This window comes from Daphnia pulex, chromosome 10, assembly GCF_021134715.1.
Source record: "Daphnia pulex isolate KAP4 chromosome 10, ASM2113471v1".
NCBI lineage: Eukaryota > Metazoa > Arthropoda > Branchiopoda > Diplostraca > Daphniidae > Daphnia > Daphnia pulex.
Window position 1 is genome coordinate 15,822,469 of NC_060026.1, and position 27,825 is coordinate 15,850,293.

The 27,825-nt window shown below is 40.5% G+C and overlaps 10 protein-coding genes and 1 non-coding gene across 15 annotated transcripts; 8 read left to right on the forward strand and 3 right to left on the reverse strand.

Moving 5' to 3' along the window:
• The first annotated feature begins 1,162 nt into the window (after nt 1-1,162).
• On the forward strand, nt 1,163-2,895 carry LOC124205677 (peroxisome biogenesis factor 10-like). Its single transcript, XM_046603146.1, has 5 exons — nt 1,163-1,766; nt 1,843-2,000; nt 2,056-2,307; nt 2,366-2,521; nt 2,593-2,895. The coding sequence occupies exons 1-5, from the start codon at nt 1,652-1,654 to the stop codon at nt 2,812-2,814; spliced, it is 903 nt and encodes a 300-aa protein (XP_046459102.1). The 5' UTR covers nt 1,163-1,651; the 3' UTR covers nt 2,815-2,895.
• Nucleotides 2,896-3,582: 687 nt separating this feature from the next.
• Nucleotides 3,583-5,349, forward strand: LOC124205678. Of its 2 annotated transcripts, none has more exons than XM_046603147.1 (6): nt 3,583-3,704; nt 3,772-3,949; nt 4,020-4,139; nt 4,216-4,350; nt 4,439-4,486; nt 4,554-5,349. In XM_046603147.1, exons 1-6 carry the CDS (start codon nt 3,641-3,643, stop codon nt 4,684-4,686), a joined length of 678 nt encoding a protein of 225 aa, XP_046459103.1. In that variant the 5' UTR covers nt 3,583-3,640; the 3' UTR covers nt 4,687-5,349. The 2 variants fall into 2 exon arrangements, with proteins under 2 accessions (XP_046459103.1, XP_046459104.1); XM_046603148.1 differs by having other exon boundaries at nt 3,790-3,949.
• LOC124205674 (solute carrier family 12 member 8-like) lies at nt 4,949-9,131 on the reverse strand. Its single transcript, XM_046603139.1, has 13 exons — nt 8,595-9,131; nt 8,327-8,507; nt 8,097-8,242; nt 7,773-8,016; nt 7,427-7,558; nt 7,288-7,357; nt 7,113-7,213; nt 6,901-7,034; nt 6,634-6,833; nt 6,434-6,569; nt 6,162-6,368; nt 5,908-6,086; nt 4,949-5,843 (listed from the first exon to the last, which is right to left on the reverse strand). Exons 1-13 carry the CDS (start codon nt 8,769-8,771, stop codon nt 5,657-5,659), a joined length of 2,094 nt encoding a protein of 697 aa, XP_046459095.1. The 5' UTR covers nt 8,772-9,131; the 3' UTR covers nt 4,949-5,656.
• On the reverse strand, nt 7,669-7,741 carry Trnav-cac. The gene has a single exon. It is a non-coding gene; the product is annotated as a tRNA-Val (tRNA).
• Nucleotides 9,132-9,795: 664 nt separating the features above from the next.
• Nucleotides 9,796-13,035, forward strand: LOC124205673. 2 transcript variants are annotated; one of them, XM_046603138.1, is made up of 9 exons: nt 9,803-10,127; nt 10,186-10,320; nt 10,388-10,850; nt 10,920-11,765; nt 11,828-11,955; nt 12,012-12,137; nt 12,197-12,345; nt 12,409-12,670; nt 12,730-13,035. In XM_046603138.1, exons 1-9 carry the CDS (start codon nt 9,836-9,838, stop codon nt 12,894-12,896), a joined length of 2,568 nt encoding a protein of 855 aa, XP_046459094.1. In that variant the 5' UTR covers nt 9,803-9,835; the 3' UTR covers nt 12,897-13,035. The 2 variants fall into 2 exon arrangements, with proteins under 2 accessions (XP_046459093.1, XP_046459094.1); XM_046603137.1 differs by having other exon boundaries at nt 9,796-10,127; nt 10,388-11,765.
• An 11-nt stretch (nt 13,036-13,046) lies between these two features.
• Nucleotides 13,047-14,224, forward strand: LOC124205676. Its single transcript, XM_046603145.1, has one exon. It carries the CDS (start codon nt 13,047-13,049, stop codon nt 14,199-14,201), a length of 1,155 nt encoding a protein of 384 aa, XP_046459101.1. The 3' UTR covers nt 14,202-14,224.
• A 540-nt stretch (nt 14,225-14,764) lies between these two features.
• LOC124205679 (probable methyltransferase-like protein 24) lies at nt 14,765-16,066 on the forward strand. Its single transcript, XM_046603150.1, has 2 exons — nt 14,765-14,997; nt 15,065-16,066. The coding sequence occupies exon 2, from the start codon at nt 15,100-15,102 to the stop codon at nt 15,997-15,999; it is 900 nt and encodes a 299-aa protein (XP_046459106.1). The 5' UTR covers nt 14,765-14,997; nt 15,065-15,099; the 3' UTR covers nt 16,000-16,066.
• Nucleotides 16,067-16,882: 816 nt separating this feature from the next.
• On the reverse strand, nt 16,883-18,794 carry LOC124205680 (cell cycle control protein 50A-like). Its single transcript, XM_046603151.1, has 6 exons — nt 18,574-18,794; nt 18,359-18,496; nt 18,096-18,303; nt 17,913-18,035; nt 17,619-17,840; nt 16,883-17,508 (listed from the first exon to the last, which is right to left on the reverse strand). Exons 1-6 carry the CDS (start codon nt 18,703-18,705, stop codon nt 17,168-17,170), a joined length of 1,164 nt encoding a protein of 387 aa, XP_046459107.1. The 5' UTR covers nt 18,706-18,794; the 3' UTR covers nt 16,883-17,167.
• Nucleotides 18,795-19,146: 352 nt separating this feature from the next.
• Nucleotides 19,147-20,871, forward strand: LOC124205681. 3 transcript variants are annotated; one of them, XM_046603154.1, is made up of 5 exons: nt 19,147-19,264; nt 19,325-19,654; nt 19,720-19,829; nt 19,959-20,284; nt 20,352-20,871. In XM_046603154.1, exons 3-5 carry the CDS (start codon nt 19,722-19,724, stop codon nt 20,644-20,646), a joined length of 729 nt encoding a protein of 242 aa, XP_046459110.1. In that variant the 5' UTR covers nt 19,147-19,264; nt 19,325-19,654; nt 19,720-19,721; the 3' UTR covers nt 20,647-20,871. The 3 variants fall into 3 exon arrangements, with proteins under 3 accessions (XP_046459110.1, XP_046459108.1, XP_046459109.1); XM_046603152.1 differs by having other exon boundaries at nt 19,187-19,264; nt 19,720-19,898; XM_046603153.1 differs by lacking the exons at nt 19,147-19,264; nt 19,325-19,654 and having other exon boundaries at nt 19,709-19,898.
• An 850-nt stretch (nt 20,872-21,721) lies between these two features.
• Nucleotides 21,722-23,110, forward strand: LOC124205682. The gene is made up of 4 exons (XM_046603155.1): nt 21,722-21,901; nt 21,981-22,166; nt 22,230-22,540; nt 22,615-23,110. The coding sequence occupies exons 2-4, from the start codon at nt 21,987-21,989 to the stop codon at nt 22,913-22,915; spliced, it is 792 nt and encodes a 263-aa protein (XP_046459111.1). The 5' UTR covers nt 21,722-21,901; nt 21,981-21,986; the 3' UTR covers nt 22,916-23,110.
• Nucleotides 23,111-23,849: 739 nt separating this feature from the next.
• Nucleotides 23,850-25,253, forward strand: LOC124205683. The gene is made up of 4 exons (XM_046603156.1): nt 23,850-23,913; nt 24,018-24,236; nt 24,325-24,650; nt 24,725-25,253. Exons 2-4 carry the CDS (start codon nt 24,018-24,020, stop codon nt 25,032-25,034), a joined length of 855 nt encoding a protein of 284 aa, XP_046459112.1. The 5' UTR covers nt 23,850-23,913; the 3' UTR covers nt 25,035-25,253.
• Nucleotides 25,254-27,825: the final 2,572 nt, after the last annotated feature.

Genomic DNA, 27,825 nt, shown 5'->3' on the forward strand with positions numbered 1-27,825 from the left:
CTTAGTTAATGAAACAAAAACTCACTTGTCAAAAATAAAACTTTTTTCTATTTGATTCCAGCCGAAATAGCCTCGCCACGTTGGTTGATTAATTGATTAGATTCCTATCCACGGCACCTGTGCCCGGGTTCCCAAAAAGTTACACAAGGGCTCGGATGACTGCAACAAACAGAAAATAAAAAAAGTTAAGTTTTTTAAGGGGGGAAAAAAAGATAAAAAGTCGATCGATCGACATTCCACAATGATACATTTATAATCAGATTACACAAAAATAGTGGGTCTAGAACCCTACATATTTTTTAGGCGAGTCTAAAATATTTTTTCCAAAAAAGAGAATCAATACCTCGGGAGTTTTTTGGAAGGTTGAAAATGTTCCAGTCGGAATTATTAAAATTTTCTCTCTTCTGACTTGTCTGTCTGTGTGTGTGTGTCTTGGATTACAGCCGAGAGAGAGAGATAGGGGAGACGCCGGGAGGAAGAAAAATCAAGAGAAGGAAATTGAATGAAGAAGTGGAGAGACGAGTTCACTTCTTCTACAGTTTCGATTAGGACAAGAAGAGCAGCCAAAGCAAAACGGAAGTCGAAGGGGATTGTTTTGTTATTTGGTGTGTGTGTGTGTGTGTAAAAAGAAGAAGAACGACGACGACGGCGAGTTTTTGGAGAAGAAGAAGAGAGAAATATATGTGTGGGGGGATTGACTTGTATACACACTCGCACACACTCACTCAAACACACACACTTTTTCGCTTGGGGTGAATGATTTTTTTGAAAAAATCTCAAAAGTAGAGGGGATGGATAATATATATTAATGAATTAAAACTGCTGATCAAAACTCTCTGCTTGTTTAAAGATTAATTTTTTTAATGATTACAGCTCGACTGACTGATTCCTACACTGAACAACTAAAAAAACTACCGGAGATGAACTCCTCCGGCCTGTTTCTGCAACGCGCGAGGGCACTTTACACACTGAGGGCAGCCATTGCTAACGCCTCTGTAGTAGTAGTTGAGCTCCTCTAGTCTATTTCCTCCTAGTTGTCCACAGGGGCTTCTTCCTTCCCCCCCAACACCACCCTCTCTGTGTATTTTACAAGCAGTCGACAGCTACTCGCACGCCATCTAACGCTCAACATTGCCACTTCTCGACGGCTACACGTCAAAATAGTTTTACGCCATAGTGGCCGTCAACGCAATTAAATAAAGAAGCTAATCAAAAGAAAGTCGTGTAAAATAATATACTGATAACCGTAATAATCTTGCTCGAGGCCAAAAACCAAGTCGAAAGAAAGTTGCTATTTAAAAAATAAGAGTACACAGAAGCAATAAAAACGTTTGTGTGTGTCTATGGGAAAGACCTACATTTTCACTTCTTGTAACACATCGACGTACGACGTCGGGCCGGGTCTGCGCCGTTGTGGTTTACCATAGAAAATAACAAATGGCCTTGACCCGATTGTGTCATCATCTACACACGGGAGCTTCAAAGGTCACTCTCTCGAGTCTCGCTTTCGTTGGAATGATCACCATATTTATTCATTCCCCGGACGTCTAAACCAGTGGATGGTCGCCACCATTTGTCCGTCCTTTACAACAGGCTCTCCGTGAGAGTATAGACAAGTTTTTTCGATTGTTTTCTTTTTTTCTTAAAAAATATGGCCGTGTTCGTGGAAGCCAATCCACCCGAGATCCTTCGAGCCTCCCAAAAGGATGAGTCTTATATCAACACCATCAAGAACGAACTGGCTGACATTGTACAACGTCTTTTCGGTAAACAACTGTTTTTAAGTGGAAATTTTTTCTAGCAGTGACCTTCTCATTGTTTACCATCTTGCTGTACACACAGGAAATCAGACATGGCTGAAGGTCCAGTGGCTATCGGACCTCACCTGTGTCTTCCTATATTACACCTTGACCACCTTGTTGGACAATCAAACCCTCGGAGAGGAATATGTAGGGCTCATACAAGTCAATCCAACATTAAGGGCTCTTCCCTCTAAATTGGTAAATAACAATATAACAAGCACTAGTACCTGACATTAACAAAGTTTCTATTTAGACAAGGCTTACTGCCATCACTCTGCAAGTATTAGGACCACGGCTGTTCAGTCAAGTCATGAAAAAGCTGGACACCTGGCTACGAAATCCAGAAAATATCCCTGATTTAACACCCAAAGCCAGAGATTACATTTTATTGCTGACAGAGCTGATTCACAGCAGCAGTTTTTGGGTGGGGCGACTCAACTTGGTTTTATTCTACATGTACGGGAAATACTACAGGCTATCTCAGAGAATGGCCAAGATCCATTACGTAAGACTGCATTAGATTACAAATACCCAAGCAAATTAATCCAATATTCTATTTCTAGGTATTCGCTACAGACTACTTGAAAACAGAAAATTACAACCCAACATTCAAGTTCATTGGGCAAATGGCCCTTACACACCTTGTTCTACTTTTACTTACAAATTCCATTACCAAATGGAAAAATGGCAGTTCCAAAAACAATTCCAGTGCAATTTCGGTAAGTATTTCTCAACAAAATTCCTTTCCATTTTGAAACCCTCATTAAAGCTAAGCAAATGCTAAACACAGGTGGTGGACAGTTCTAGTGAAAAATGTGCTGGCACATCACCCTCGACAACAGCGAAATGTTCCCTTTGTTGGGATTCAAGAAAAAACACAGCCTGCACCCCATGTGGCCACCTGTTCTGCTGGCAATGTATTTTGCAATGGTTGCAAACCAAGCATGAGTGTCCTCTTTGCAGAGAAAGTGTGCAACCTTCAAGAATTGTGCCATTATTGAATTATGAATAATCTATGTCAGAGTCCAAACAGCTATTTTGTGAAAATGTTTTGCACAATGTGTTGAAATAAAACTCGCTATGTTTTTGACGAGCCAGCCTTCTTCATTCAAAAATCCACATTCGTTCGATTTAAAAGGGAATCGCGTCTTAGATCTTAACCAGAGGAGACATTTTACGAGACACAAAGAAGAGATTAGTCAAAAAGTCTAACCTGAATTTATCAGAAGATTGTAATATCGTCATCTAGACAAACAGGCTGTCTCGTTCGTCGGAAGCATTTTCTTGAATTGTCACGTGCTTTTTCCCTAAAGAGGACACAGTCAGACCCAGGGTATCGAGTACGCACTAGTCCACAACTATTTTGTATTAAAATATGGCTTCAACTGACAGCACTCGACACCTAGCGGCCAACTAAAACATTACTTCATGGGAAATTTTTAAAACAAGATGGGCAGCAAATCAACGAAATAAATCTACTTTCGCCGGAACGGAGATCGTGTCGAAAAGAAAACATCATAATGACTCGTGTCTCCTTTTACCATTCCAGTACGCGGTAGCATTTTGACCTGGAAAAAGAAAGAAAAAACGGATGAGAACGTTTCAAACGACTGAACATTAGGGCGTCTCCTGTTTAATATCGTTCCGAAACGACGGGAGGAAGTTCGACATCAGATGGGGAGAAAGTTTAGAGCTTCTTTCTCTTTCAGTGTTTTTTGAGTATGTAACTGAGAACCCTACAAGTGTTAAGTTCAGTGTCTCATCTTCGTGGCCAAACGAATCATCTCTCTGATTGTTATTATTGCAGCTCTAACCACGTCAGTTATTTTACTGGAAATATGCGACGCTCGCTATGGTTTGTCATTCTGGTCATCGTCCCAAATTCGTTCCAGAATTCCACAGGTAGATCTAGACTCTAGACTGAATAAATTACACTTTCGCTTGATTCCTGATTTGGTTACGTAAAAAGCTCCCAACAATTTATCAGAAGAAACCTCTGCGATGGATATTGAAGGTGACGAAATGCAAACGAGAATTCTCAACCGAAAACCCAATCGTTACCCAAGCAAAATCTACAAAGAATATCAATCATTATATCGACCGCCGTGTTTTGACGTCGCCTGTCCGGTCGACGATTCGTACCCCATGTAAATATTTTAAACATAATTTCTCCTCTTGAAAGATTTAAATTCGAAATGTCAATCGATGAATCGATAGAGATTTTGTCTCGTCTGTGGTGGCCAACAATCTGGCGCTGATGGAACAACTCCATTCCATGCTGTACCGTTATCCTGCGGAGAAATTAATTCTATTAGAAAATGCTACAGATTCTTATAGGTAAATTAATTCTTTAAAAAAATTATTAGCGGGATGGCAATCTCACTTTCTTTTTTTTTCATGTGAAAATAAAAAGGGTTAAAGGTAATTTTGCGTGCGAGTCGGATGTAGTTTGGTTAAAACTGGGCTGGGCTCACGACGTCACAGGCCGGAACCTCTTGGTAGTCAACACGCCTCGTTACCCACAGATTCACCGTCTGGAAACGTGCAGGTATATAACCGCATCTCATGTCAACTGCGAAAAATGGCCCAAGTGAAAAAGATTTACACGGACATTTGCACACATTTTCACTTTTCAGGTACGCTGGTAAACATTGCGAGTTCTTGCCACCCTGTTACCGATCGAGGTAAAATACCGAATTGATCTACACACAAAAGTTAATAATTATTACAAGTTCTAATTAAATTCAAAAGGTGTCAGCAAAGATATACTCACAAACACATGATAGTCATCGATCCAGCGCAACTGAGCGGCGGACCCTTTGTCGATCTGCTCCCGCTGCCTTCATCCTGTTCTTGTTTCGTCGAAAATTTCGTTTACTTTTAAAAATGGGCGTGATTATAATGATGTTTATTTTTTTTCTTTCTTCAATTATTACGGTGATGGTTAAAAAAAAAAAGTACGATGTTTTACCACGGTTTTACAAACAAGAAAAAAAATAAATGAAAAAATAAATCACGCGGGAATATAATCAATCGAAACAAATAGTATTTCGATATCCTTTTTGATAAATTGGGATAATAGTGCAGCAGCAGCAGCATCGGCGCAGCCATTCTTTTACAAATGCTTTGGTATTATTATTTTTTAATATGTACAGGCATGTAGCGTGCTGGCGGTTAGGATTGTATACAAACATGATCAAAAATGACGAATCGTGGGTGAGAGGAAAAAGGAAAAAAAAAAACAATCAACGAAACATTAATACTTTGCCGTATTCATGGTAATTTTAGTTTTCCAATTTTCTAGCTGCCGTAGTTCAATCATTAAAGAATTACTCTCAATTTCTAAATGGTAAATTTCATAATTTACTAATTTAGCTGTTGTTTCGCTTGATTGGTTAGTTTTTAAATTACTGTACAATTCTCTGGCGATCTGTATCAGGAATATAAGGGGTGCAAGCTGCTTCTAATGTTATCAAGGTGCTGCTGTGTGCTTCGCAACGATCAGAGAGTCATTTGATTTTTCTTCCTTGATTGATTGGATTTAAGGTGATTGAAGTAAAAAAATAGTTTCTTGTTGAATACAATTTTAGCTGCAAACGTTTTCGTCGTTTCCCGTTCGAGGAGCGTGCAAACGTCAGATTAAAAATAATTGATAAGTTTTTTTTTTTCAACGGGAAAAAAAAATTTCTAAATGGTAAATAAAGGCTTTGCTTTGTGTGGCGTTAGTAGTGGTGGATGAGCTAAACTCTAGAATAAGTCAAATTTCGCTAACGGCACTTTCAGTAAATCCTCTGAATATTTAGAATGTCGGTTGTCGGAAGAGGTTGCGATAGTTTGGGTGTGTGTTGTGTTGTCTAAGGGACCAGAGCTAATTCATCTTCAGGTCTGTCATCCAAGTTGCGTCCACGGACGGTCGAAGTTTGGTGATAGCGACTGCGGGAAGCGAAATCTTCATTCTCTTCGGTCAGCTGGGAGGCTTCAGTGTCCATATGGGGATCGACTGAAGTGACTACAATCTCTTCGTAGCCCTTTGCTTTTCGCCTAATGGATCAAATTGACGTTTAGAAATAAATGTGGCACAATTAATGGAAAGTTGTCTACGTACCCGCACATGGCCGCAATTCCTTGTTGGAACCAAGTAAAGAAACGGAAATCTGCAGTGACACCAGGTGCTACACCAGGATTGGCCCGACCAATGTAAAACCAAACGAGGAAAACGACGGCCAAATTAACCAGGGCGTACACCCAGTGAACAAAGAACATCATGGCGATCTTGACTAAAAACTGTGAACCCCAAAACCCAAATGAAATTGTTAATAAACGAAAAAATAACCGAGAAAATGTAAAAATCAATTTTACCCCGAAGAATGAGACCCATCGATTAAGGAACAAGGAATACCAACTGGTCGATTTACGACCAATATTAATCTTCTTTTGTTGTTGTTCACTAATGGATTTGTTACTGGCGCTGGCCGGCGAAGTCACAGCTGACCCAACTTGACTGGCTGGAGCTGTAGGAAGGTCTTCGCCAGGCACGGGACTAGTGGGTGAAAGACTTAATTCTCTCTGTAATGAATCAATTAATTAATTACACTCGAAATGGTAACAAAGACAAATGAATTGCATTTTACTGATGGTGATCGATGATGGACCCGTTCAGGAAACAGTTCATCCAAATCACCGGAGTCAAATCGACTGGGACCCGTGGTTGATCCGTAAGAAGTAGAAGGGCCGCCAGCTGTCAGTGTCTTGGTTGATGATTGTTGTCTAATGAATTCAAATTTCATATGTATTAATTTTCTATTCAAAATGAAATAATAATAAATCTGACCGGAAACGTTCTTCGCGAGCCTGTTGAATGTTGAATGACTGGGCCAAAGCGAAATAAGCGTAGTCGATGGTGGCGTAAGTCAGTAAGAAAGGCATGGTGACGATAGGCGCAAGGGTGTTTAGTTGGCCCACCCAGATGAAAAGCAAAGTCACAGAGGCTGCAACCATTAGAGCGTAGACTGGAACACGATTGGGTCCTCTCTAAAATCAAATTAAGATTATACAATCTGAATGAATTCAGGTGTATGATTTTGACAGGTCCACTCACCCCGTTGGCTAAAACGCGGATAAAGGGAATGACTTTCTGACTGGCGATGGATTGCAGAACGCGAGGAGTACCGTAAAAAGTGCCCAAACTGCTCGATAGCGATGAAATGTAGAGTCCAGCAAAGAACAGGACCTCTGTGAATAAGCAGAATAACAAGGTTCAGTCATATGTTTAGAACTAGAAGATATTATGTACTGCGAAATTATACACACCGAGAGCTGACACTTTAGCGGCGATTAAGTAGTTGGTGTACAGGAGATCACGGACACACGTGGAACCCAAAATCAAAATAAATGACGTATAGAGAAAGCAGCTAAAATAAAATTTAAACAAAATGTGGTTTAAAAATTGAAAGAGATAGCCGTCGTGTCTTTTGAAATATAATACCTCAAGCCAATGGCGGATAGTGTTCCATTCGGAATATCACGTGACGGATTTCTGAGATCACCAGACATGTCTAAAATAATAATTTAAAATAAATAAACGTCAGAAAAATAAACCAAATTTATGAATCCATTCAGCTTACTAATGCCGGCCATGACACCAGTCACTGTAGGAAAGTATACACCAAGCACAGTGAACCAGTTCTCGCCTTCAGTAAAGGCCGGTCCCGTGTTATTGGCCATTAATTCGGTGCTCCACCCAATAAAACCGTTTTCTAATAAAAAGAGAGCGTTAAAAAAAAATTAGAAAACAGTTTAAATGTAAAAACAGAGATTAGTTAAAAAGAAAAGAAAATTCTATTTCTTTTTTAGAAGAAAAAACGGATGCTCTCGCCCAGGATCGAACTGAGGACCTGCTGTGTGTGAGACAGCCGTGATAACCACTACACTACGAGAGCTTGTAAAGAATTGAATATTGGTTGGACTAACCGAGATCGGGCTTGTTCACAAAGCTGCCAATGATGAAGTCCACAGCTGCAAGTAGCATGGCAAAGAGGAGAAGGAATTGGAGTTTAATAACCCACTTTACGCCGGCAATATTGAACGACGCCAGGATAAAGACGACGACCGTTGCTAATCCTCTTTGGACCCATGGTATATATTGTGCATCGACTTCGATCAAACCAGCTATTGACTCGGCAAATCCCATAAGACATAGAGCCCCACCTACAGCCTAAAATCAATAAAACAAGAGTAATTGGCATTGGAGGACTAATGATGGAAGAAAGCAAATATTTGTGCAAGTCTTATTACCTGTCCAAAACAGTAGAGAAGACCTACAGCAGCTGCTATTCGCGAACCGAGGACGTAACTAAGTAGAAAATACACTCCTCCACTCTCAACTTTACATCTCTCAATAATACCGATTGCAGAGAGCACAGAGACAAGAATTATGCCAACTGCAAAACACGAAATAATGTTTCATTAATCTTGCCACTGGAATAGTGTGCATGCTTTGTGTCAGAGTTGGAATCTAAAAGTACCTGTACAAAAGACCAACAAGATGGACAGGCCAATTCCTGCTTGAGCTACAACCCATCCTGATCGCAGAAAGATGATGACACCAAATATGTTGACCATGACAGACGTGAAGACCCCATCCCACGTTCCAAACAAAACTGGTTGGGAAATAAAGAAATTTGACTTCCACCACGGTTTCTCACCCTGTATCAAAAGAAAGTTGCAGATTAGTTGGGCGCTTACAGTTCCACTTCACAGCAATTTCAAAATTGAAACGTAAAAAAGGCTCACCTGTTCTTCAGTGTACAGCTCATTATCTCTGATGGCTTGTCCTCCGTAGCTGGATTCATCAAGAACTGAAGGTTTATTAGCAAACTGGACTTCACTAAATGCACTGTTTTGCTCTGACGACAATCCAAATCTAGCCCAGTCGACAGGCCGACGATCGGTACGGGCTTCGTTGGCCATTTAGTCCGCACTCGAACGAGCCAACAATCACTTGCAGAACGAATTCAAAGCACGAGGAGTATGGGCAAACCCTTCTTGCTGTTATACCTATATTCCAGAGGTGTATGCAAAATTTCTATTATTTCTCAATCAACATTCAACACGACACAGCTGAGAGATAGTGACAGCTCCAACGCGCTGCTGCCAGATAACGAACGATAACAACGTCGCTGAGTTATCGGTTGCGCATTTACCCAAGCCCCAGCATCAATTGAACACACAACAAAAAGATTACATTATTATGTCTGTTACAATATCGCAGGATATTTTATTTTCACTGCTGACGTCAACAACTTATGTCTCTCTAGGCTAGACGACTCATTTTTCACCTTCTACAATCTTCTGGGCGCAACTGTGCGTGTCACCAGGAACAAGGAAGTTTCCCACACATATTTTACTTATATTTACATAAGAAATTCCACGGAATTTTATAATTGCCATATAATTTTTTTTTCAGGTAAAATGGCATTTTATAAAAATCAATAAAATACCTTGGCTCTGTAAATGTCTATTCGAGCTCACGCAAACAAAGAAAGTCCTTTTTTTCCACCGGTCGCCGCCAACTGTTTTCCAATAAAAATGTGATGAGTCAGTTCACTTCCTTTTGTACTTGAAATAGCGTGACAAACGACTTTTGTTTTTGTTCTCAACTCTCTTGATGCTTCGATCCTAATGACATTCGAAAAAAGACGTAGTGAAAGGATGCCAAATGTCACGATCAACTCGAAATTGCTAGTCAAAGAAACACAAAGAAACTAGTGCGGATATTCGCAACGACACGTCAAACGGACAAAATCATTTCGAAACTTGTTAACCCTCAACTTTAATGGGCAGTCTTTTGTATGCTTTTCGACTGTTTAATGGATTGTTGACTAAACTGAATTTTTTCCCGGGATATGCCGCAATGCATGCGTTTTAACTTAGCGAGCGTTTAATACACAAACACTCACGAAGTGGACGTATGATGGCCGTTTTTTTTAAGTTCAAGAAACTTGCGTTATTGATTTTACATTGACGGCCGGGGGATGATGAGACGTGCAAAAGTACTACGCAATGCTTTGCTTTTCTCACGACCTTGTCGTCTGAAATCTTTAAAAAGGAGCGACGCAAAGTGGACGCTTCGGCACTTGTCAAAGATGTTCATTTCGTCTCAGCGGACAATCTTTTGCTTGGTTATATGGATCGTCCATTTAGTCGAGGATGGAGAAGCCAGGCAACGATTATACCACGAGGGAAATCCTTTGATAGAAGAATTCGTGATTTATCCCTGGGTCGGTCCGGTATTTCAACCCAATTATCGTCCATCTACTTTTCGAGGTAATAATGCAACAAATTTGTTTAAGACGTAATAAATTTTCACAGCTGGTTCCATCAGATTTGTATGGAACGAGGCCGAATGAAGGGCGAAAGTTGTGGTCGAAATTAATGAATAGCTTCAGGAAAGGCAACGTGTTTCGACCGTCCGTCCTTCCGATAGCACAAACGCTCAATGGAATGGGGACAGGGACAGGTATATACTAACTACCATTTGTGATATTCCCGTAAGAAAATTAGACGAGTCTGTTTGGAACACGCAGAGTTGGCAAATAACTTGATAGCCGCTATGGGAGTAGAGGGACTGCAACGGATCGCTGAATTAGTGGCAAATCATCTACCGGGAGTCATCGGACCACCGGGACCGCCTGGACCGCAAGGATCGCCAGGATCGTCAGGATCCGGGTGGGTTGGGCAACTTCCGGAAGGTTTTCCAACATTGGGAGCGAATGGTGGCGAAAAGGGTGAAACAGGTGGATGGGTACAGGGGCCACAGATATTACCACCTGAGTGGCTGAAAGGTGAGAAAGGAGAAAAGGGAGAAAGAGGCGACTGCACTTGCCAGGAAGTAATCACGACGCCGGCAACTACCGAGTGCCCAACCACCAGTCCTTCAACAACAGAAGTGCCGCCAACAACAACAGAAACAGCAGAAACAACAACAGGAACAGAAACAACAACAGAAGTTCCACTAACGACAACAGAAACAACAACAGAAGTTCTGCCAACAACAACGGACGCGCTGCCAACAACAAAAGTTCCGCCAACAACAGAAATTCCGCCAACAACAATAGAAACAACAACAGAAGTTCCGCTAACGACAACAGAAGTTCCACCAACAACTGAAGTTATGCCAACAACATTAGAAACAACAACAGAAGTTTTGCCAACAACAACGGACGCGCTGCCAACAACAGAAGTTCCGCCAACGACTGAGGTTCTGCCAACAGCAGCAACAACAGAAGTTCCGCCAACAACAACAGAAGCTCTGCCACCAACAACAGAAACAACAAACACTGATCCAACCACAGAGGGCCAAACGAGCACCGACGAGGGAGAGCCAACAACAACAACAGAAGAGTCAACAACAGAAGGACTAATAACAACAACAACAACCGATGAAGCGACCCCAACCACACCAACAACTGAGCAAACTGAAGTGACGGATGCAATGACAACGTCTGTTACCTCCCCTGGATCAACAACAGACGAAGCAACAACCCATGAAACAACAACAAATATGACACCGGAACCAACTGATTTCACGACAAAAGAAGAAGAAATGACGACGGACGAGGTCACCACCACGACAACACCAGAAGAAACAACCACCACTGAATCAACAAATGCGCCAACAACGACACCTGTGCCAACTACACAAACAGACGCATCAACCGAAACAACCGAAGAGCCCACCACAACAACAACTACGACTCCCACCACAACAACAACAACAAAAAAACCGCCTCCTACGGAACCAGTTGTCGTCGACTGTGGCGAGACAATCATCTATCAAAATGCGACATGGGAATCGTCCAACTTATTCAACTTGGAATCAATGCCCGACATTTGCGTGTTGACCATCCGATTGAATTCCAGCGAGAGCGACAAAGTTGAACAAGAACCCATCTGCCAAATACGGTTGAATAAATTCAAGCAATTAAATGTTATCAAGTAATAAAAAATGTGTCCATTATTTTCAGACTCGATTTCAACCAATTTTCCATCGCTCAGCCCAACCGACAGAGCAACTGCGTCACCGACAATTTCAAAGCTTTCAACGCTGAAAATCATATCCCAACGATATGCGGCGACAACCCAGGCCAACACTGTAATCATTTGATTCCTTCAACACTAGCATTAAAATAAATTTAATTTAAATCCTAGTGTATTTAAAGCCAAGAAACCGCGCGAAAGAAGTCCAATTGGTTTTCAAATTCGGCCAATCTCCAATTAGACGATTTTGGAACATGCACGTCACTCTAGTTCCCTGCTGTGCCGATCATCTCTTGGGTTAGTATTTTTCAATCGTCATTATAATTGAATTAAATTAAGTTTTACACAACAAACAGCGCCTATTGATTGCCTGCAATACTTCAACGATTACCGAGGGATTGTCAAATCTTTTAACTGGATCGATTCACCATCCGTAAACAAAGCGTCAAACCACCCGAGGCAATTGGCCAATCAACAGTACAACATTTGCTTCAAAGCAGATTCCGTAAATACGATTAGAAAAAAATTTAAACTTGAATTAAATTAATTTGAAAAATGAAATGCGCAGATGGCCAAATCAATTTGCTACACCCCTTGTAAAACGACTGGATTGGCGTTCAGTATAAGCCAAAATGCTCTTCGGGGTCCATTCCGTGCGGGAGTGGGCGTAACCGATTGCAATGAGGACTTTTTACTCATCGCCAACGGTTACGACAAATTCAACAAGGGCCAAAGGAACGACAGATTCTGCGGCACTATATTCAATCCTAACGGAAATGTCACGGCCAATCACGTAGACCAAATCGCTGCTGGATCGACCACTATTTGCTGTAATGTCAATTCAAAATTTCGACTCAAATTGTTATTTAATTTCTTGATTATTTTACAGCCGACATCAAACCGTTTCAATTTCACTACACGACCAACATGAACGAGCTTCCGGTAGATGTGGCCAACAACGGATTTTGCTTGCAATACAATCAAGAAATGAATAAAAACCTACCGCTCATTTTGGATGAGAAGAATTACTATTCTCAATTGGCCGAATACAATTAATTTCATGTTAATAAAAATTGAGGGGGAGGGCGCTTCACGTGGTTACTAAAATTTTATAATCGTCATCTTTTGTTTAATATCAATTTGATACGCCATCTTTTATTTAATAAAACAACTGCATTTTTGGTTTTTCTGTTAAGTAATGGGAAAATGACACAGGTCTTTATCAAGCCAATGAAATCGTCCCACATTTTTTCTCAAACAGTTGCCGCAGGTAGTTTGAATTTTATATACGAAATATGGAAAACAGACCCGACAGGTGTACGGAACGAATGGAAATGGCCCAGCTCACACGAGTCTATGCATTCGTGGCTGCCACAACCATTTAAGCAACAACATTCGCTTTATTTTACACTGGAAAATAACTGCCAACTACTGAAGGTTAGTCAAGAATTCAAAATGTCGAATTGCTGCAGCGCTTGGAGGCGAAATGAAAAGTGCCGAAACATTGTACTAATGGGTTTTGTCATGTTAATAATCGCCCCCTATTTTCAAATGCTACTCTCCATCAAAATGAGCGCCTGCAATCAACAAGGAAAAAAGGAAAAGTGTTGCTCCGGCTCCTATTGGGACGCTCTGCTCGACTCGGAATTCTTGACTGGGAACCAACTCATGAAATATTTAATGTGGACTAATCGAACGTCGTGCCAATTGTCTCACGATATCGGAGGCAAAATGCTGCGCAATCCATCGGGAATCGATGGGCAGTTGGCTGTTTGCATCGATCCTCAAGTGGCTCCTAAACCGGAAGAATGTCTGGTGTACTCTTTCGGCATCAACGACGACTGGTCGTTCGAAGAGCAAATGGAAAAATACGGATGTCAAGTGTTTGCCTTCGACTCGAATATGAAGGTGAAACAACACGACCACACCCCTGGCATCCATTTTTACGACTGGGGACTCAGCGATCGGGATGAAATCTCAAACAATTTGACTTTCCATTCACTGTCGACCATCTACGAGAAATTGGGACACGTCAACAAGACAATCGACTATTTGAAAATAGACACGGAGGGATCTGAATGGAGAATTCTACGTCACATGTTGGAGGTCGGCGTGTTGTCTCAAGTTCGCCAACTCGGCATAGAAATTCACCTCGACGGTGGCAAGTCTATCGATCAATTTCGCCTATCTGCCAAATTGTTGAGAAGTTTAGAAAACTCGGGCATGGTCCGCTTTGACGCTAAACATAACCCCTGGTATAAAGGGAATTTCGAGAGATTAAAATTAACCGGACCTTACGGCATAGAAATCGCGTGGTATAACAGCAAACTGTTGTATAATAACATGTCAAGCGCATTATAATAAACAGAATTGTTGTACCTTTAGTCTAAGCGGCTTGTGATTTCTTAGCAAATTGAAATGTCGTGGTCATTTTCTTACCTTAGAGCAGCAATGTCCTGAGAAACAGCTGACTGCTGAAATTTGGCGCCAAGTTTCAAATCGGTGTAGTTGGTCTTCTGCTCTGCTTTCCAGTGTCTTGCCAAGAACTCCAGGCTGTTGCAACTGATGACAGCTGTACCTCTGCCTCATTTTTATACCGTCTCCGACATAATCGTCTATAAAGCCACGTAGGCATGATTCAGGAGTAGAGTCTGTTTTTGAATGTGATGCTCTAATGGAGTTTGTCTGTCAATAAGAAATTAAGAATCACTTGTCGTCAATTCACTTTTGAGGGGGGAATTACCATTTTAGTTGCCTGACTTCCTTCAAAAGAGGGAAATGTCGTTTGAAAACTGCTTTCAGCAGGCAATCTTCCTCTGTAATCACATTATTTTAGAATGGGGAACTACAATTGTAAAGGTGATGAATAAACTGAATATTTTCTTTACTGACCATATGTAGAGCTATTGTTGCGTGTTGCAGGTATAGTTTAACTCTTACAATTCAACCACATATGGGCAAACAGGTGTCACGAGAGAAAATGACACCACTTAAAATGACGTCGATCGTCTACGTCCTGTAAGACCCAGCTACGTGCAGTCGCAGCTAGCAACTACAACAGGTTCGACCCAACAGCAATTTCTTCTATCCGTCCATTTCTCGCCAAATTTGTCTGCGGCACTCTGTAATAGCCAATGAACAATTTCAGAAAACCAAGGTTAGTGCTTAATTAAGTAGAATTTGAAAAGAATAATTATTAACACATTTCTTTAAATTTAAATTAGCGTGTGAATCTATGCGAAAAAGTGTTTGATTCACTATGTCACTGCTATGGTGGAAGCGCTTGGACGTCAGGAAGTGTACCATCGTGTTGGGTACACTCATGTTCGGATTTGCATTTATCACAATCATTAAAACATACCCCCATTTACAAACAACCGGAATTACCATCCAGCGAGAAACGGGCAACTGTTGTTCGTCGTCGTACTGGGACGCTCTGCTGGACTCGGAATCCTTGACAGGAAATCAACTACTGCAATACGTTAAATGGACCAACCGCTCGTCTTGTCAGTTAATTCACGATTTCGGAGGGATCATACACCAAGATTGGCATCCAGCCGGAATTGATGGGCAGAAAGCCATTTGCATCGATGCTCGAGTGGCTCCCGATAAGAAAAATTGCCTCGTCTATTCCTTTGGCATCAACGACGAGTGGTCATTCGACGAGCAAATGGAAAAATACGGATGCCAAGTCTTTGCCTTCGATCCTTCAATGATGAGGGGCCATCACGATCACAGTCCAGCTATTCACTTTTACAACTGGGGATTGGGCGATCGGGACGAGGTGACAGTTGACAAAAAATGGACCCTTCGTTCACTATCGTCCATTTACAAAAATTTGACAGCCCGTCACGGTGAAAAGGTAATCGATTATTTGAAAATTGACGTCGAATTCGCAGAATGGATCGCGTTGCCACAGATGATCAAGTCCGGCATGTTGTCCAAAGTCCGTCAATTGGGTCTCGAGATTCATCTGAATGAATCAGAAACGATCGAAAAAAATCGCGAGTATGTCAAAATACTGAGAACAATTGAGAAAATGGGATTCGTCCGATTCGATTCCAAATACAACCCTTGGTCAATGACACATTTTACTAAATTGGGGTTATTTTCTGTACCTTTTGCTTACGAGATTGCATGGTATAACGATAACCTTTAATCTGGCTCTTAAATCTGAAAGGACAAAAAATACACAAATGCAGATTGCTTTTAAAATTTCGTACTCTAAAAAAATATGAGCTTACGACGTGGAAGTTACAAGCTTATACGGTGCTATTGCTATGAGTCATATAATACGTGAGAAGTAAATGGATCAACGACACGAACGGCCTGGCACGTTTATCAGGAGTCCTGCTAATAACCTGCTGTATTGTTAATTATTTTTCAGTGAAACGTAATACCCAAATGGGTGCATCTAATGATCCCATGAAATGGGATGCCCCCTCAGGTACCGATACAAATAATATTTATCTAACATTTTGAACTTTTACTTGTTTTGGTCATTGCATTTAAATAATTAAGTCAGGTCATTCGACACCAGTTTCAAAAGAGAGCCTGAAAGAGGTTCGGATGGCAATGCACTTGTTTCGAAAATTGCTAATGACGTGTGAAATTACTATTTACAGGAGAGGAAATAATTAACATGTTTATCTTACCGGAAAATGAGTGAACGGAATCCAGAAACGAGGTCCAAAACTCCAAATTTACTTTTGATTTCATCAGGTGGTCGTCATGCCTGCAAAAAAAAAAACAATGAATAAATTCCAAGCAGACGAACTCACTGTGGATTTCATTATCAACCTACCGCACAAATGGGCAAAATTCGCAAATGACAACAAATTGACCAAAATCCCCCCAAAAGTGGATTTTCCGAGTTATAACATTTTGGCTAAGAATTAAGCAACAGCATCCAAGGTTAAATTTCGCCTTCAATAATATTCCAATTCGCCCATAAAAATTTTTAAATATGGAAATAACAAAATGGTATTTCAATATTGAATGAACATACATAAATGCAGACGAAAATCAATGAAAACCACATGCAAGTTAAAATGCGCGCAATCTATTGATGCCTCAATTCAATACATTAGTGAATGTAAATTAAGACAGTCAAAATTGCTGTGTTTCTGTGTTTTTTAAAGTGAATCAATTTTAAAAATGAAGTTACAGTTAGAGAATGAAAAGTAACATAGAAAAGACATTCAGGCAAAAGGAAATAGAGATAGAGAAAAGAAGGGAAAACGCCGGCCGAACTAACGAAAACGAAACCACGGACACCCAAGTTTGAGTTCCCATCTCAGGCAGATAGCCGACCAAGACAATTTTGTTTAGACGCACTGGATAGGTGAACGAGGAGTCACGTTGGCCATTTCCTTATTGCTGCGATTCAACAGAGCATAACGTTTGATTAGTAAATCAAAAACTACGTCTAGGAGAATACCAATGCAGCCACCAACGATAAAACTGATGCCGAGGAAACGAATTAGTAAATCAATTACGTCTAGGAGAATACCAATGCAGCCCACAACGATACCAATGCAGCCCACAACGATACCAATGCAGCACACAACGATCAAATTGATGCCGTGGAAACGATTTTTGCCACCCATGAATGACGTCGTCAAAATGATGAAACTCTTCCTGCCGCCGAACGAATGAACAGGGTAATCTATTGCAGAAAAGGAAGACGTCGTTAAAAATAGCGGGAACTAATCAGCCCTAAAATGGCGAGCTAACTATCTTCAAAGTCTAATCAAGTTTTGACATAATTGTGCTTACTGTATTCCACGTGAAGAGTATAATTTCCGGCTTGCAGTCCAAAATTGTAGCCTTCGGTAGTACGGTTTAGGCGGCGGTACAACTTGCGGAAGTTCGGGAGAGCAGCAGTCGTCATCCAAACAATCAAATCTTCGTTTTGCAGACCATTGTTATCAGGATTACTAGGGTCGAGCTCCCAAATGTTCTTTCTCCAGTTTGGTGGCTTGACATAATCCTTGTACACTATTTAAAAATAAATGGGTGAAAACAATGTTGAAGATACCAAATATCGCCACACTTAAAATTGAATGTTACCTTCACTGAGGTTGGTCTGGCTGTTCGGTGGGTTCCTAAATTTCTTTTTCTCAGATGGGGAAGCAATCCCAGTGTTGAGAACAGGAACAGGGTTACCATCTTTCTTCAATAGATTCAGGATATCTATGAAGGAGATTCGTACATTACATCCATGTCTTGGAGTACAAAATAAACAGGAAATACCATCGAAAAAACTGTTGGCTATGGCACCACAGGGCACTACTTGTTTAGTCATACCCATGTTGTTCTGATCAGGATAACGGGCAAAGGGCTCACATGTATTTGAGACAGGACCAAGAGCTCCCAGCAACTGTTGATCGTCCCTTGACTTGACATATTGATGGTGGTTTTGGTAAAAATTACTCAAGCCATAAAAGATGTCCACATCACCCTGAAAACAGATATAATTTTAGATCTGATTAAGTTAGATGAATACTGAAATTTACTTCAAAAGCTTCCGGCAATTGTAATGGAATGACACAAGTGCAAGCTTTGGTTGTATCCATTTCCAAGATTTCCGCACATGAGAAGGAAGGATTCTCTTGGCTGATACAGTCTGTGTAGTCATAGACAAACTCTTTCACCTATATAGACAAAAGTGAAATGTAAAAATTTTCAGTTCACGGAAGGAACAAACACCAGATCAAAAGAAATAACTTACACTGTTTGAAACGTGTAAATAGATTCTAATTAAAATCATAATTGCTCCAATAACGAAGAATAATTGAAGTTTTGTTGGTGATGGCTGTTGCTTAAAAGCACTTCCTGAATTTTTCTGAAATGATGCCGGCATTGCTTTGCCCTTGATGTTCGACGTCTGTAAGATGAGAGGGTAGGAGAGAAACTGACAATATCAATATGGCGCGAAGTAGTCAACAGCAACAGCCAAGTACAGTTTTCTAGAATTCTAGAACTCTAGAACAAAGAGGGAGAAGATTTGAAACAAGGGGGTGAGTGTGTGTGGAGAGAGGGTTGCGAAACGAGGGGGTACAGCATTGCAACATGTAAATAATTTGGGCACGAAATATTTTTGTTAAAATTGTTCACGAATCACGATTCCCGATCCCGAGGGAGTTCATGCCATTCTCTCGTCACAGATAAAGACGTCTTATTAAATTAAATCTTATTAACAAGCGTGCACGCTTGTTAAACTTCCTAACAAACTTGCAAAAAGGAAAATCGTGTCACCCTGGTAACAAAAACAAAAACGAGGGTGGGGAATTGGTTTCAGCAACTCTTCCTAGAAAAAAAGAAAAAAAAAACATGGTTTTTTAACACGTTTATAAATAATAAGAAACTAATTAATTAAAATTAAGGCTAAATTTTATAACATCACTGTGGACATATATCAGGTAAGCATCAAACTGAATTTCTTCTCAAGTAATTTTGTCCTTAAAATAAAAATGTTCCAGACTGGCAATCAGAAATCTATTTGAATCCCAGCAATTTGGTTGTCAACTCTTCCATGGAGAAACCCTAATTTGAGTAGAAACCGTTGAGTCGTACGAGTAAATAAACTGCTCGTCATGTATCGATGATTGAGCTTAAAGACCCTTATAACAAGCTTTGAAATTCAACCAACTGAATTTCAATTATTCGCTATTATCCTCGTTTGCAACTTTTACCTGCTATTTCCGTGTGTAAACATCCTACCAAAGAAATAACAGAGCACCCAACTTACACATATAAAGAAGAGCCTGTGTCGCTTCTCGTCATTTGACGGCCGGAGCAACAACTTCTCGGTCTGATTTCAGTTACTATTGAATTAAGTTTGTTTGTCACTAATTTTGTCAAAGTTAATCTGCAGTTATGTTGGCATTGATTTTCCTACCTGCCTTGGCTATTGCGTCTCATCAAAAGTTTCAGAGGCCGATGCATTGGCTTCCTTATCCGTCACCAGATTATCTCCGGCACCAGGTGATTCCGTATGAAGCCAATCGGTTTCGTGATGGCAACATATTTACACAGCCGACCCAGCCGTTGCCAGTACACCCAACACTTTGAGTCATTTGAGAATAATTTAGCGTTAAAATGTCATTTAATTAGGAGCTCGGCGGTGATCCGCAAGGTCGACTAAATAACAAATGGAAGCTGAAAAACGCGCTGGATGTTGGATACCTGTTTGGCCAATTCAAACAATACCAACAATACCCACAGTACTACAATCCTCATCAGAAGACGGTGACGTTAGTCGTCACAACGACAATCAACGTAACAACATCGCAGAGTTGCATCCCGGCGACGCAGTTTGCCAATTTTGGCTGGTCCATGTCAAATGTTTGCACCCATTCACCAAGAAAGAAACGAGGAGTCCTCCAGGAGTCGTCAGCAGTTGAAGATCCAATTTCCATCGAACCCTCCGATCCTGAACAGTAATAAGTCAATTAATATTTTATAAAAAATATCTATCGTGATGCATGATTGAATTCTATTTAACAGAGTGGTGATGACAACTCTTCCTGGTGACGTGCAGATGGAACGGAGGAATCGCCACCTCCTGTACGATCCCGACTTATTCATTTCTTCCTCTAAAGATGACGTCATTGTGATGGACCAAGATGAGCCAGGCTTAGAAGAGTATCCGAAAAGGGAGAAACGATTGTATTATTTAGTGGCGACCACAACAGTTGTGACGTTTCTGGTCAACACCTTCACTACCCTAAAGAAAATTTCACTTGCATATGGATATAACCTCGTCTGTCGCCCCAGCGAAATACCCGTTTGCATGGAGTAAAAGAATTCGTCGCTGTTCGGGTGAAGAAATGTAAATGTATTATTGTTATAATTCAGTCTGGATTTTTAAAAAAGTTTAAGTCGGAATTCGTTTCATCAAAAGATTTGAATGAGCCAAAAAATGGCGCGATTTTTAAACAACTTATATTTCCCCCTCAATTTAAACTTGGGGTCGCACTTGTTATATGTATCTTGTTATTCGGCACATAATAATTCCACTCATGCATGCACGCCCATAAGGACTCCTCATTCTAATCTTTACATCAATAAAAAAGCTGCCACAAAGTGTAAAGACTATATACAGTATACACAGTATAAAAGGAGCAATGATTAAATGTCTCGAAGAACTGAACTTTTCGTTTTCCCTGTCGCCATAGCTTTAACGTCTCCAAATTCTCAGAATGAGTTCCCTGCGTCATGGTCGTGAACAATAACCGGCGTACTCCGAATCGATAACCTATTAATGCTATTTTTAACCGTTATACGGGGTATATCCGATAGTAAATACTCTACTAATATTAAGAAGAGCTCTAGACGCAAACAAAACCGACAAAAAATTAAACAATAAAACGGGCACACATATAGGACTCTTTTTCACGCGGGTCTCGCCATTCAATAGTTTGCAGTGGCGCAACAAACAACCGAAAAACAAAATTCACGATTCCAACTCATTCAGTTTTTAATTCGCGGAATTATATTACTCCAAACCGATTGCCAAATAAGAATCCTTTCGAAATGTCACTGCTGTGCTTTAGCCGGAAGCGCATCGACGCCGGGAAATGTATTAAAACATTTATAACATGAAAATGTATTGAAACATTATAACAATCTGAAATAAAATTAGGGTTGATACTTGCAAGTCTCGTATATTGGCCGACACCAAAAGCTGTTATATGATGCTGAGTCCAGTTTTATGTAATACGTTACTGTTAACGATAACAATAATACACAAACATCGGTGTTAATTGTGTATAAGGACGTACAGTTCCTCCTATTTGAGCTGAAATTCAAAATGTCTCATTTTTCCTCGTACGTATAATTGTGTCTGGTTGTATTCGCTGGAGTGTGTCGTGAAATGACAAAAGCGGAAAGCATTTCAAGTATATAGGAAACATACTGCAACCTCATCTAAGTGTCTCAATTAACTCAATTCAAGTGTGCATTGAAAAGTTCCAGTATATAAATAACCGAGAACCTGCTGTCGCCATCACTAGACGGAATCCATCCAGCGGCTGAACAACAACTTTTATTTCCCAGTATTTTTTCAGTCCTATTTATTGCATTTGAATATTTATTAGCCACAAAAATCCTTATTTATTTGCAACAAATTTGTAGATCGTTATGTTTGTCTGGCTTGTATTCGTGTCCGCTTTCGCCATTGTTTCTCATCAGCAATTCCAGCAGGATCGGCGACAGCCGTTTTGGCTTCCAAATCCATCGCAGCATCACCAGCACGCCCCCCGTCCAAATCCCTACGATTTTATTAACGACAAGGCTGCAACACCGAGACAACAGATTACAGTATATGCATTTAATATTGTGTAATAATAATGCCAAGTTATTAATTTGGGATAATTTGAACAGGGCCTCGTTGGTTCGGAAATTCGCCACATTGGCATCAACGACGGGATGGAAGATGAGCGAATAATCAACCGATCGAATCTCCGGTTCTTGTTCTATGGCTATCAGCACAATCATTTCTTTAAGACGGCCACGATAACCATCACGACGACGCAGGACGTCATAAGTGTCCAGACTTGCCTCAATGTCGACAGATTTGTCAACTTGGCCTCGATCTCGGTCATTTGCAAACGCAGGAAAAAAAGAGAAATCCTGCAGGATTTTTCTGAACAATCGTCCCGAGAGAATCCCATCGAACCCACCGATCCTCAACAGTCAGTCGATCCAGTGTTTTCCATTTTGATTGATAGAAATTTGAACAAAAAATCTGATTCATTTCCAATCACAGACCGTTGATGACGATCCTCCCTGCAGATGTTGGTCATCTGGAGCGAGGATCTCGCCACCTGTTGGACGATCCTGACTTTATTTCTTCGTCTAAGGACGACGTCATTATTGGGAGAGATGATTCGACGCCAGGGAATGAAGACTATCCGAAAATGCAGGAGCGATTTTACTATCCGTTTGTGGCCACCAAAACAGTGTATTCCGTTGTGCTAAACAGCTTGGTGGTTACTAAAGCAATTTTGCTGGCCTACTTTCGTGCTTTGTATTGTCGCCCAAGCGAATTCGTCGTTTGCTCAACATGAATTAACAGCAAATATGGTTTTGTATAGCTAGGTGATGTGTAGATTGATTTAATTCCTTACGTCATGAAGAAAATGCGAATTTCTTTCATTCGATTATAGAAAATTGGATTCTCTTACCATATAAATATCGGTGTCTAGCCTATTTAAGTGTCTTTGCATATCGAGTGTTTATCCAATAACAATAAATGCCGCCGTTCCCACGATTTCTGGTGTTATGCGACCGTGAACAGTTCACAAAAAAAAAATAAAGTCCATGAAATGTATTCCCATCTAATACAACTGGAACCATTTCTATTCATAGATTTTCCGCTCTATGTTGTTTGCATACTGCCTGTCCGACCTTCTATATATAACACGACCATTTAACAAGAATTCGACCATGACGCTTATAGAATTACTAACTCACAAAATACAAGGGAAGGGCCAGGACAATGAAAGCACCAAACGGGAATAGTCTAGCGAGGCTAATAGAAAAGATGGGATAGTCTCACGCCTCATTAATGACGCAACGGACGTCCCTGCTGGAAATTTATTTATTTTGAGTTGCCCAACTTGATGTGGACTTTTTTACCTGCGCGATTATTCAGGCAAGGGAAAATCGACAGATGCCAAATGAAGCTCAACTTCTCGGAACTTTTATTGCTGTTGAATGAGAAAACCCATCCGCACCTATTATCGACTTTAATGGACAGCCCAAAAAGTTCGTCTTGCGGTGTAGCCTATACGAGGTCTACAGTTCGTTTGTTAAGTCTAAAACACAAATTGTCTGCACTTGAAATGAATTTTCAGCCGTCAGATTAAGCCACTGAAAAATATTAGATTTCAAGACTCATTGCACTTTCGGAATTGAACTGAATTTCAATAACTAAAGAATGTGCTGGGTTGAAAGGGAAGCAGCTAGGACTATATAAGCAGCCCGTTCCGTAGGTTTAAAAGTATAGTCATCCCCATCAATCGTCGAGGCAACAAGCAAGCATATCTGTTCTTCTTATTCCAAGGTATTATCAACGTCAAAACATTTCAACCCGATATTCTAAATAGTATAAGATCAAATAGGAAATAATTGTGTCTGAATTTCATTTCAAATTTGGCGCATCTACAGATGAGGTTCGCTCTAGTTTTCGTGTTCGCTTTCGTGGTCGTCTCTCACTGTCAGCAATTGCAGAAGACGAGATTGATGCCTTGGATGACGTCCTACTCGTCCTTCGTCAACAAATACCAACCGCTCTATTACGACTCGGACGTTGTCCGTCACGACGTCCCTTTCTTCCGCTTCTCAAGACCCATCCGGCCAACACCTTCGTTCCTCTACTCGTTGCAGGTATTCTTAAGCTTCGTTTTCCACAGGATCTAACTTGGCAAATTAGCACCTGCTGCTGCGCTGTTCAATTGACTTGAATTTCTTTCAGAACGGAGACTTGTCAGAAGGCAGTCGAGAGAACGCCGTCGAGACGAGCGATGAATATCAAGACACTATGGGAAGAATCAATGCTGGCTTCAACGACGCTCAAGGGCGATTCTTTTACGGCACCACGCTCAACAATCCTTTCTATAAAACGGCCACGTTCACGGTTAGTTCCACCGTCACCACCGTCGGCTCCATCGTCCGTTGCGTGCCGGCCAACAATTTAGCGGCCAATCCAGCACCAACTTGCAACGGACGCAGGAAACGTGATAGCGAGGACCCAGAAGACCAGCATCAGCAATTCCCCATCGCTCCGTCGGAAACACTCAAGTAAAATGATTTTCCTTCAAAATATCCTTAAAGCTCTTATATGTTAAACCTGGTTGTAAATGATATTGTTATAGATTGGCACCGACGGTCCTTTGGTCGTCGGATAATGGCCACCAGCAACTACCCACCGAGAACCCACACGATTTGCTTAGCTCAAAAGATGAAGGCATTACAGCTGTTCAAGCACTGCCATTTCAAGCAGAGGATCAGCAGCAGCCAAATAATTATAGGGAGAAGAGGTTGTTTGGCACCGGTATAGCGGCCTCTACGACATTGACTCTCTACTCTTTTGTCGGAGCAACTCTGACGAGCACCGTCATCTTAGACCCGACATCGAAAAATGTAGCCGTCTGTTTGCCAGCCGGTTATATTGTCTGCGCTTAATATCTTAGCCTATATTTAATTGGCTGCTGGCAAGAAACATGTCAAGGTTTTTACACACAGCGATCCGAAAAATTCTGCAAGACAATTACCAAGCTGTACGCCAGCAAGCTGATTCTCTGTTATTAATTTGAATTCCTGTTATGCAAATTTACTTGGGTGATGGTCTCCTTGGTCCACAAATGGATTGAATTTCTGCTTAAATACAAGTTATCCCAGCATTAGTTTGAGCTCAAAAGTGTTTTATGATTTCTATTGGAAAAATTAAAATAGAAAATATCAACCAAGTAAATAGACAAAGAAATGCAGAGCAAAGTATGCACAACAAAAAAATAAATATCAACGAGGAAGTGCCGGTGTGGCGGCAGGATCCTCTTTATCATAAAAATGTTCAAGTTCAAATAATTTTGAATTCAATTATTTTGAGGTACAAAACAAGCCTGATCTGCAGTCGTTCGACAAATTTAGATTTTGAATAAACCCTGACTGTATGAACAAAAACGCCAAGAGAAACAGTTCCCAGTCAACCACCTAGCTCAGGAATAATGGCACTCCGTACCAAAGATTTATAATCAACTCCCCCAAAATTGTCCAAATGGAAGAATAGAGATCAATGTTTTTCCTACCTTTAAGCCTAGGGAATATGGCCAGGTAACCACAGGTGCTCCATCCGCAGAGATCCGATTAGTTGACTACACCAGGCGGGATAGGAGAAAGGGGGTCCTCGTGAATACACCCACACTCACATGAAGTGTACACGAGGACATTTGAAGAAGGGGGAAGAAGACGTACGTAACCCGGCCGGCATCAGTAGTTTTCTCCAATCAAGAGTGATGCTGTTTATCTAAATAAAAAATGAAAAATGGCTTTTACGAAAAATATTGACAGTAAAAAGAAAAGTTTAAAATGCAAGTTAAAATGAGACAATGGGTATAATCCTAATTGCTAATAAACAGGGTTTAAGGTTTCCATGTATCACACTCTAATTGTGCAAGACCTGCATCATTAAAATATCAAGCAGGGAACTGGTTTATAAAAATTACAAAAATCATTACCCAAGTGATGACCATGAAGTTGTTGCTGATGAGTGATGACAGGTCCAGCACGAGCAAAACTTGCATAACTTGTTGTTATGATGGCTGGCTCTGGCCTCAGATCTGCACATGAATGAAAAGGTTACATTTAGTGCAAACGTTACTGCCATCCATCGACAAGGGACTTACATGATGAATGCCAGTCAGAAACTAACATTTCACCAATTTGGAAAAGGTTCACTCTTCTATTTAAGCTCCCACAATCATTCGATTCGTATTCTCAGTTTAATTTACCTGCCAATTTGCCAAGAGCCCAAGATGGAGTGTGTTTTCACCTGTTCCATAAACCCAACATGACGACCACATTTTGTATTATTTTTTTTTCGAAACTGGTGAATAAAACGAAAGCACAAAGCAGTCAAGCAGACGACACTAATATTCTAATTAGCTTAAGATATCGATAGAAATGATTAAAAATCGACCTCCCTCAAAGCCGCGAAACGGATGAACGGATCAGAATAATTCGGGAATAATTTTAATATCTAATATTTGTCTCATCAAGTTACACATGCGCCCCCCCCCCTACCACAGACACGATCAAATAAAAATTTGCACGAAACTCGCAGAAAATTAGTTTTAAACCGAAAACAATACGCCGAAATAAAAACCCCCAGGCCCCTTTCTTGGATCAAGCCTTGAGTCTTGGCTTGATAATCTTATTGTGATGGGTCTTTTCATTATTAGAGCTAGCTGACAATTAAAAATTGTTTGCAGGATACAATTCGCATTATCAAACGGATAATAAATACAATTAATTTTTGTTATTACTATAGTAACTACAGACATAAACTAAACATAAACAGAGATATAAAATTTTGAACTATAGTAATAACAGAAAGAAAAATATTTTTATACATAGTATAAGACCCGTCATTTCCGTTTTTCTCGCCATCCAACACAGTGCTGGCGCAACAAAAATTTGTTGGTTACTTGGTTTGATCTTAATTTCCTCAAAATCTCTTGGAAATTATTGTTAGGCTATAGATTGGTTCCGAAGGTTCTTTGGTTGTCGGATAATGACCACCATCAACTTCTCGCTGACAACCATCAATATCAATTTACTTGGCTCTAGAGAAGAAAAAGAAGCTGTTGCCACTGTTAAAATGTCACCTCAGCAGGATCAGACGAATAATTATAGGTAGAAGCAATTTGTTGGCAGCCGAATAGCGGTGTCTACATAACAGTGACCCGCTATTCCGGCGAGCACTGTGCTGATCTTAGATCCGGCATCCGGCATATAAATTGTAATATTAATCGAAAGATTCAAAGCTTCTTGCTTGCTGATTAATTTCAACTAAAAAAAAAAATCAAATACAAAACATACGAAATGTTAAAAATTAACCAAATAAATTCCTGATAGATTCGCAGTATTTTGCATCCTACATCAAGTTTTGGTGATGTTTTCATAACAGACATTTTTATTATTGAAGTACAATGTTATTGAAGCGTGTTGATAGATTCATGCTTTATGGACGCGCGCACACTATCATGCATATCTAAGTGCTGTTTTCATTTCTAAATATAGAAACATATTTTTCTCTTCGTCATGTAAAAAAACCCCCGCATAAACCTTCTTACTGTGTTAAGGGGGTTGAACTGTAGTTGGGGAAAATTCCGAATACGCCAAGGATGCAGCGTAAAACCCGCTGCTTCACAATGTTGCATTTAATTTGTGCAGTTTGTAGCTATTTGAAAATTTT

Bases quoted from the DNA above. Each gene is read 5' to 3' on its own strand.
- LOC124205677 (XM_046603146.1), top strand. From the start codon at position 1,652: ATGGCCGTGTTCGTGGAAGCCAATCCACCCGAGATCCTTCGAGCCTCC. The intron at 2,308-2,365 runs GTAAGACTGCAT...TTCTATTTCTAG, and splicing joins GAATGGCCAAGATCCATTAC to GTATTCGCTACAGACTACTT. The intron at 2,522-2,592 runs GTAAGTATTTCT...TGCTAAACACAG, and splicing joins ACAATTCCAGTGCAATTTCG to GTGGTGGACAGTTCTAGTGA.
- LOC124205679 (XM_046603150.1), top strand. From the start codon at position 15,100: ATGTCACTGCTATGGTGGAAGCGCTTGGACGTCAGGAAGTGTACCATC.
- LOC124205676 (XM_046603145.1), top strand. From the start codon at position 13,047: ATGACACAGGTCTTTATCAAGCCAATGAAATCGTCCCACATTTTTTCT.
- LOC124205681 (XM_046603152.1), top strand. From the start codon at position 19,722: ATGTTGGCATTGATTTTCCTACCTGCCTTGGCTATTGCGTCTCATCAA. The intron at 19,899-19,958 runs GTACACCCAACA...TCATTTAATTAG, and splicing joins AGCCGACCCAGCCGTTGCCA to GAGCTCGGCGGTGATCCGCA. The intron at 20,285-20,351 runs GTAATAAGTCAA...TCTATTTAACAG, and splicing joins GAACCCTCCGATCCTGAACA to AGTGGTGATGACAACTCTTC.
- LOC124205678 (XM_046603147.1), top strand. From the start codon at position 3,641: ATGCGACGCTCGCTATGGTTTGTCATTCTGGTCATCGTCCCAAATTCG. The intron at 3,950-4,019 runs GTAAATATTTTA...ATGAATCGATAG, and splicing joins GTCGACGATTCGTACCCCAT to AGATTTTGTCTCGTCTGTGG. The intron at 4,487-4,553 runs GTAAAATACCGA...TAAATTCAAAAG, and splicing joins CCACCCTGTTACCGATCGAG to GTGTCAGCAAAGATATACTC.
- LOC124205682 (XM_046603155.1), top strand. From the start codon at position 21,987: ATGTTTGTCTGGCTTGTATTCGTGTCCGCTTTCGCCATTGTTTCTCAT. The intron at 22,167-22,229 runs GTATATGCATTT...TAATTTGAACAG, and splicing joins CACCGAGACAACAGATTACA to GGCCTCGTTGGTTCGGAAAT. The intron at 22,541-22,614 runs GTCAGTCGATCC...TTCCAATCACAG, and splicing joins GAACCCACCGATCCTCAACA to ACCGTTGATGACGATCCTCC.
- LOC124205683 (XM_046603156.1), top strand. From the start codon at position 24,018: ATGAGGTTCGCTCTAGTTTTCGTGTTCGCTTTCGTGGTCGTCTCTCAC. The intron at 24,237-24,324 runs GTATTCTTAAGC...AATTTCTTTCAG, and splicing joins CGTTCCTCTACTCGTTGCAG to AACGGAGACTTGTCAGAAGG. The intron at 24,651-24,724 runs GTAAAATGATTT...ATATTGTTATAG, and splicing joins GCTCCGTCGGAAACACTCAA to ATTGGCACCGACGGTCCTTT.
- LOC124205673 (XM_046603137.1), top strand. From the start codon at position 9,836: ATGATGAGACGTGCAAAAGTACTACGCAATGCTTTGCTTTTCTCACGA. The intron at 11,766-11,827 runs GTTGAATAAATT...CATTATTTTCAG, and splicing joins GAACCCATCTGCCAAATACG to ACTCGATTTCAACCAATTTT. The intron at 12,671-12,729 runs GTAATGTCAATT...ATTATTTTACAG, and splicing joins TGGATCGACCACTATTTGCT to CCGACATCAAACCGTTTCAA.
- LOC124205680 (XM_046603151.1), bottom strand. From the start codon at position 18,705: ATGCCGGCATCATTTCAGAAAAATTCAGGAAGTGCTTTTAAGCAACAG. The intron at 18,304-18,358 runs GTAAATTTCAGT...ATCTGTTTTCAG, and splicing joins AATTGCCGGAAGCTTTTGAA to GGTGATGTGGACATCTTTTA. The intron at 18,036-18,095 runs GTATTTCCTGTT...TCTCCTTCATAG, and splicing joins AGCCAACAGTTTTTTCGATG to ATATCCTGAATCTATTGAAG.
- LOC124205674 (XM_046603139.1), bottom strand. From the start codon at position 8,771: ATGGCCAACGAAGCCCGTACCGATCGTCGGCCTGTCGACTGGGCTAGA. The intron at 8,243-8,326 runs GTACTTTTAGAT...CGTGTTTTGCAG, and splicing joins CTTGTTGGTCTTTTGTACAG to TTGGCATAATTCTTGTCTCT. The intron at 5,844-5,907 runs GTACGTAGACAA...TTGATCCATTAG, and splicing joins GGAATTGCGGCCATGTGCGG to GCGAAAAGCAAAGGGCTACG.